The 6,000-nt window shown below is 41.5% G+C and overlaps 1 protein-coding gene across 2 annotated transcripts in view; it reads right to left on the bottom strand.

The window, feature by feature from the left end:
- Positions 1-622: 622 nt before the first annotated feature.
- Positions 623-6,000, bottom strand: part of bmb (brambleberry) — a 20,870-nt gene continuing 15,492 nt past the window's right edge. For both annotated transcript variants that reach the window (XM_060914709.1, XM_060914708.1), the window contains exons 9-13: positions 5,834-5,996; positions 2,767-2,831; positions 2,556-2,680; positions 1,051-1,151; positions 623-947 (exon numbers count right to left, since the gene is read on the bottom strand). In XM_060914709.1, the coding sequence (XP_060770692.1) occupies positions 818-947; positions 1,051-1,151; positions 2,556-2,680; positions 2,767-2,831; positions 5,834-5,996 (584 nt within the window). In that variant the 3' untranslated portion in view covers positions 623-817. The remainder of the gene's footprint in view (positions 948-1,050; positions 1,152-2,555; positions 2,681-2,766; positions 2,832-5,833; positions 5,997-6,000) is intronic.

Raw genomic sequence — 6,000 nt, 5'->3', positions numbered from 1 at the left:
AATAGATACCTAAGGCACCGACGAGACACTGTGGCCATCAAATGAGTGATGGCATCCTTTGGGTTCTCAAGTGGGCGCCCTCCTTCTTGGGTGTTTCGCTGATAGGCCCACGACACCTCCAGAGGGTTCAGCAGTGAATCCCAGTGTCCCAGGTTCACTCCCATCAGCCATCACACACTTGGAGCCCCATGTCAGGTCCTTCCTCCTGGTCCACAGCCACTGGCTCCCCTTCTCAGCAGCCTTGGAGAGATCCTTGATTGCCTGCCTGTGGGCCTTCCCTCGCACCCCCATCTCCGAGTAGCCCAGATGTTGAGGTGGCTATGAATCCCCTGCAGCCTACTTCCACCGGGCGTACCTTCACATTCCAGCCTTGTTGCTTTGAACTGACTTCAAAACTTGAGAGCCCTGGTGATGTCAGAGCTTTGTAATTATCCAAGTTGCCCCCAACACACAATTCAACTATTGATTAATTTTAATTCTATGTTGCACTAAAAAGTGGCCTGTTAAACTTTGTAGAAGCACTAGGCTCATGATTAATGGACAAGGTCATCTGGAAGCTACTGCTTTTCCAAAAGCAATATTTTAAAAATGATTTTACAAAAAAAAAAATTACAAACTGCACTTAAGACAAATACAAATTATATTTTAATAATCTATTATAAAAACCCTTACACCATCTTCTATCCATAAAGAGGATGAATTAAAAACAGACCATGACAAAAATGTTAAAACAAACGAAGTGCCGATGTTGGAGAAAAACACAAGATACACACAATACACTTGCTGGTGCTACAGGTGGCAGTGGAGTGCTACAGTTTCACAGGTGACCATAGGAGTTGTGCCCTACTTCATGAACCCTACAGAAGTCCTGACCTGCCAGTGCCCTCTTCTTACATGGCTGTCCCAGCTTGGTGGTGCCACTACACAGAGGACGCCCCGACAAAGAGCTGTGATAAGAAAAAGTTAAGCTAGTGTTTACAGAATGTACTAAACAAACAAATCAGTATGATGACAAAAATCCACACAAAGTGTCATTTTAGATTGACATACCTGTTGCTGGAGACTGACTGATTGGGGCTGGAGCTCCGGGATTGGCTAACTGTATCCAAGACACCGCCCAGGTTCCTCTGGGTAATGGTCTCAAGAACGGCCTGCCAAGCAGTACAGGCAAAGTATTATTAAATTAAAGTTTATGAAATTAAAATGTTTATTAAATTTTTAATTCTTTTCCAAAATTGAAACCTTTAACAAAAAATTAATATTTTATTATTCTCCATTTTAAAAGCACCATATCATGATTGATGTTGAATGAGAACACGTGTAAAAGATTCATAGTTTTATGAAGTGTTGGGGTAGACAGATAAAATACTTTATCAGACAGACAAATGGGCCTCATTCATCACAATATCTCAGTAAAACTGCATGTAATGTTTGTGCAAGCCAAACCAAGCTGAAAACCACCAGGTGTGTGTACAGCTAATTTGCATTTGGTGATGCCCACAAAATTCCATAAAAGGCAAAGCTCAGTGTTGAAATGAGCATAAACAGCTAAGGAAAAAATTTTTTATATAAAAACACACCTCAAGTCATGCCGGCCTTTAGAAATCCTTTTCCTCACAATGAGTGTGAAATCCCTTAATCTCCCATCAGCTGGGGCATTAGTTTATGGCTTATAGCTATGTAGAGGCAGGCCAGCCTGTCTTCCTTTAATACAGCGACATTTGTCATAGATTGTAGAGTTTTATTGGTCACTTTTGGGGTTGTGTTACTGTGCTTGCTTTATTTTTCATTCTTTAATTAAATGCCAATGATACAAAATGTCCTTTTCAAAAAAAAAAAAAATTAAAAAAAAGGTATGGTATTCATAGCCCCTGACCCCAGCACCAGCGTACGCATGTGTGAAAATGATAGAGACTCAAAAGCACGTCTGTAAATTGCTCTGGATAAGGGCATCTGCTAAGTGTTGTGAACATAAGCCATTTACAGGGGTGATAGCGTTCCGGCGCGCCGCGGCTGGGGGAAAAAAAAAAAAAAAAATCTAGTTCACCCATTGTCCTGTGTCATTCTGAGATGCGCAGATAGACAGTAAAGGGAATTCCGAATTCCCTTTACTGTCTATCTGCGCATCTCAGAATGACACAGGACAATGGGCGAACTAGATTTTTTTTTTCCCCCCCCAGCCACGGCGCGCCGGAAATCCGGCGCAGCGCACCGGAACGCTATCACCCCTGCATTTAAACTTTATCAAACAAGGTTTACATTAGTTGTCTTATTCATACATTTAGACCCTCAGAAGCAGTACGATACAAGCGTTTTTGTAAACTCACAGTATTTTCATGAAGATCCAAGTTTCTTTTAAATGCTCCCACAAATGCATTATGAATAAATCCTTTTTTATCCAGCTTGATAAAAGAGGCCCAGTATTAGCTTTAAAAAGAAAAGTGAGGGACCTATATATTATATGAATAAAAAGAAGTTGGCACTTTTCCTCTTTATCAATAAATAAATAAAAATGATGAGTGCTTTGTGTTCATGCCCATGTGTCTTCTACTCACTCGTCCAAGGCTATGTCGACTCTTTAGTCTGGGTGTAGAATGGCTGGGGGTGCCTACAGACAGACATCCATGTCCAAGTGGCTCATAAGTGTGGGATGGCGATAAAGCCACCATACATGGGTCGCCTACACCAAGCACAATAAAGGACAAACCTATGAATGTATGTTTTAGAGCACTCCAGTATGTGTACACACACGCGACAAGAACGCACCGGTCATAAAGCTGTCTTGATCAAGACATGGCACCTCGAACCCCAAATCACAATCCAGGTCTCCTCTAAAAACAGGCACATGTAGTTAGAATAAGTGAGAAAATCCACTGTCTTGTTCAGATTTAATTAAAAAAAAAAAAAAAGACTAAAAACAAAATTCTACTTTTGTTTGGATTCTAATGAACAAATAATTTTCATATTACAGATCCTATTTAAGTGCAAATAATCTGAAACTAACAAACTGAATCGAGTGATAAAAAGTTGTTCGTCTTGTCATCAGATCACAACTTTGAGTCCTAATGATGTCTCTGCCACACATGACCAGAAGCCAAAGGAGTCAAACTGGCCATGTGGTCTGGGTGGGAAGGATGGTATTGCTCTCTCCCCTTTCAAATCACGGCAACACCAAATCATTCGTGGGTATCTATGAGTTTATGTATGCAGAAGAGGTTAGACAGCGGTTTTTGGTATACCACCCCATGACTCAACATAAGCAGCAGTTCAAAAACCTGCATTTGTCTGACTTCACATGTCTTGAAGTACAACCCCGATTCCAAAAAAGTTGGGACAAAATACAAATTGTAAATAAAAATGGAATGCAATGATGTGAAAGTTTCAAAATTCCATATTTTATTCAGAATAGAACATAGATGACATCAAATGTTTAAACTGAGAAAATGCATCATTTAAAGAGAAAAATTAGGGGATTTTAAATTTCATGACAACACATCTCAAAAAAGTTGGGACAAGGCCATGTTTACCACTGTGAGACATCCCCTTTTCTCTTTACAACAGTCTGTAAACGTCTGGGGACTGAGGAGACAAGTTGCTCAAGTTTAGGGATAGGAATGTTAACCCATTCTTGTCTAATGTAGGATTCTAGTTGCTCAACTGTCTTAGGTCTTTTTTGTCGTATCTTCCGTTTTATGATGCGCCAAATGTTTTCTATGGGTGAAAGATCTGGACTGCAGGCTGGCCAGTTCAGTACCCGGACCCTTCTTCTACGCAGCCATGATGCTGTAATTGATGCAGTATGTGGTTTGGCATTGTCTTGTTGGAAAATGCAAGGTCTTCCCTGAAAGAGACGTCGTCTGGATGGGAGCATATGTTGCTCTAGAACCTGGATATACCTTTCAGCATTGATGGTGTCTTTCCAGATGTGTAAGCTGCCCATGCCACATGCACTAATGCAACCCCATACCAGAGATGCAGGCTTCTGAACTGAGCGCTGATAACAACTTGGGTCGTCCTTCTCCTCTTTAGTCCGAATGACACGGCGTCCCTGATTTCCATAAAGAACTTCAAATTTTGATTCGTCTGACCACAGAACAGTTTTCCACTTTGCCACAGTCCATTTTAAATGAGCCTTGACCCAGAGAAGACGTCTGCGCTTCTGGATCATGTTTAGATACGGCTTCTTCTTTGAACTACAGAGTTTTAGCTGGCAACGGCGGATGGCACGGTGAATTGTGTTCACAGATAATGTTCTCTGGAAATATTCCTGAGCCCATTTTGTGATTTCCAATACAGAAGCATGCCTGTATGTGATGCAGTGCCGTCGAAGGGCCCAAAGATCACGGGCACCCAGTATGGTTTTCCGGCCTTGACCCTTACGCACAGAGATTCTTCCAGATTCTCTGAATCTTTCAGGGGCGTGTTTAGCCTATTTTTGGGGGTGCTCAAGCACCCCCAAAAACGAGCTCAGCACCCCCTAGCTCAGCACCCTCAAAAACATTGCTTTTGGACGTAATTTTCAGAAATAAGTGCCCTTGCGCACTGCGCAATGAATGTGTGCGCGGGCGTGTGTGTGTTCTTGAATTCACCTGTTACGTGATAGTTCTATGACCAGTAAAATCCCTCTCCTCCTTGCGTCCCCTCTGATTGGGTTGCCTGTCCGCGCGAGTGCTTGCTACGACATGATTTTTTTTTTAACTGGATTCCACGCCGATGAGGAACTCGAAGTAGCACCTGAGTATTACTGGCATAGCGAGATGTGAAGGTACAGACTGGAGTTACAATTGTTAAACACAACACAATAATATGCATAATGCAATATTGATGTTCCCTGGTCTATGAACAGAATGATAAAAACGACATTTATCATCCATATCGAGATACTTTGTGGTTGTAAATGTGTAGATATCATAGTTTATTGGGTCAGCTTCTGTTAAAACATTGCATAAGTCTAGTCTTGTCTAGTCTTCTTGTCTAGTTAAGTCTAGTCTAAATACGGAATAAACATGGAAACACTGTCGTTCAAGCCAGGTGCCTCTGTCAGCTCTGGGGGCTAAGCACCCCCAAAGATCAGATGCTAGAATCGCCCCTGGAATCTTTTGATGATATTATGCACTGTAGATGATGATATGTTCAAACTCTTTGCAATTTTACACTGTTGAACTCCTTTCTGATATTGCTCCACTATTTGTCGGTGCAGAATTAGGGGGATTGGTGATCCTCTTCCCATCTTTACTTCTGAGAGCCGCTGCCACTCCAAGATGCTCTTTTTATACCCAGTCATGTTAATGACCTATTGCCAATTGACCTAATGAGTTGCAATTTGGCCCTCCAGCTGTTCCTTTTTTGTACCTTTAACTTTTCCAGCCTCTTATTGCCCCTGTCCCAACTTTTTTGAGATGTGTTGCTGTCATGAAATTTCAAATGAGCCAATATTTGGCATGAAATTTCAAAATGTCTCACTTTTGACATTTGATATGTTGTCTATGTTCTATTGTGAATACAATATCAGTTTGAAATTTGTAAATTATTGCATTCCGTTTTTATTTACAATTTGTACTTTGTCCAAACTTTTTTGGAATTGGGGTTGTAAAATGCTCTCCCCTACCAGGTTGGTACTTGTATGATGGGGAAGAGCTGCCTAGTGGGTACGAATTGACAGGTGACCAAATTGGGGAGACAATGGGCAAAGAAATAAGTAAGAGGATTCCCCCCAAAAAAAAAAAATTACACTTAATGTTTGCTATAAAGAAATGCTCTAGTTTAAAATGTGCCTTCATTCCTTAGTAGGACACAAAGGGCTAAAGTAGTTCTTCCTTATGAAAAGACTTACTCTAGAGGTGTTGAGGAGGTTGCTGGATTGTATGCAGGGTTTGGGGAGTTTTCAGGAGTCTTCTCCACTGGAGGAGCCAGAAGAGCAGCATGAACACAATCACTGCACTTTTGGCCCTTCAAGTTAGACAGGGCCCACAACAACTGCAGCACAAACCAACGTGCTGG

This window comes from Neoarius graeffei, chromosome 2 (genome assembly GCF_027579695.1).
Source record: "Neoarius graeffei isolate fNeoGra1 chromosome 2, fNeoGra1.pri, whole genome shotgun sequence".
In the NCBI taxonomy this organism is placed as follows: Eukaryota; Metazoa; Chordata; class Actinopteri; order Siluriformes; family Ariidae; genus Neoarius; species Neoarius graeffei.
Note: the sequence above shows the minus strand (reverse complement) of the source record. Positions and strands in the feature narration are given on the sequence as shown.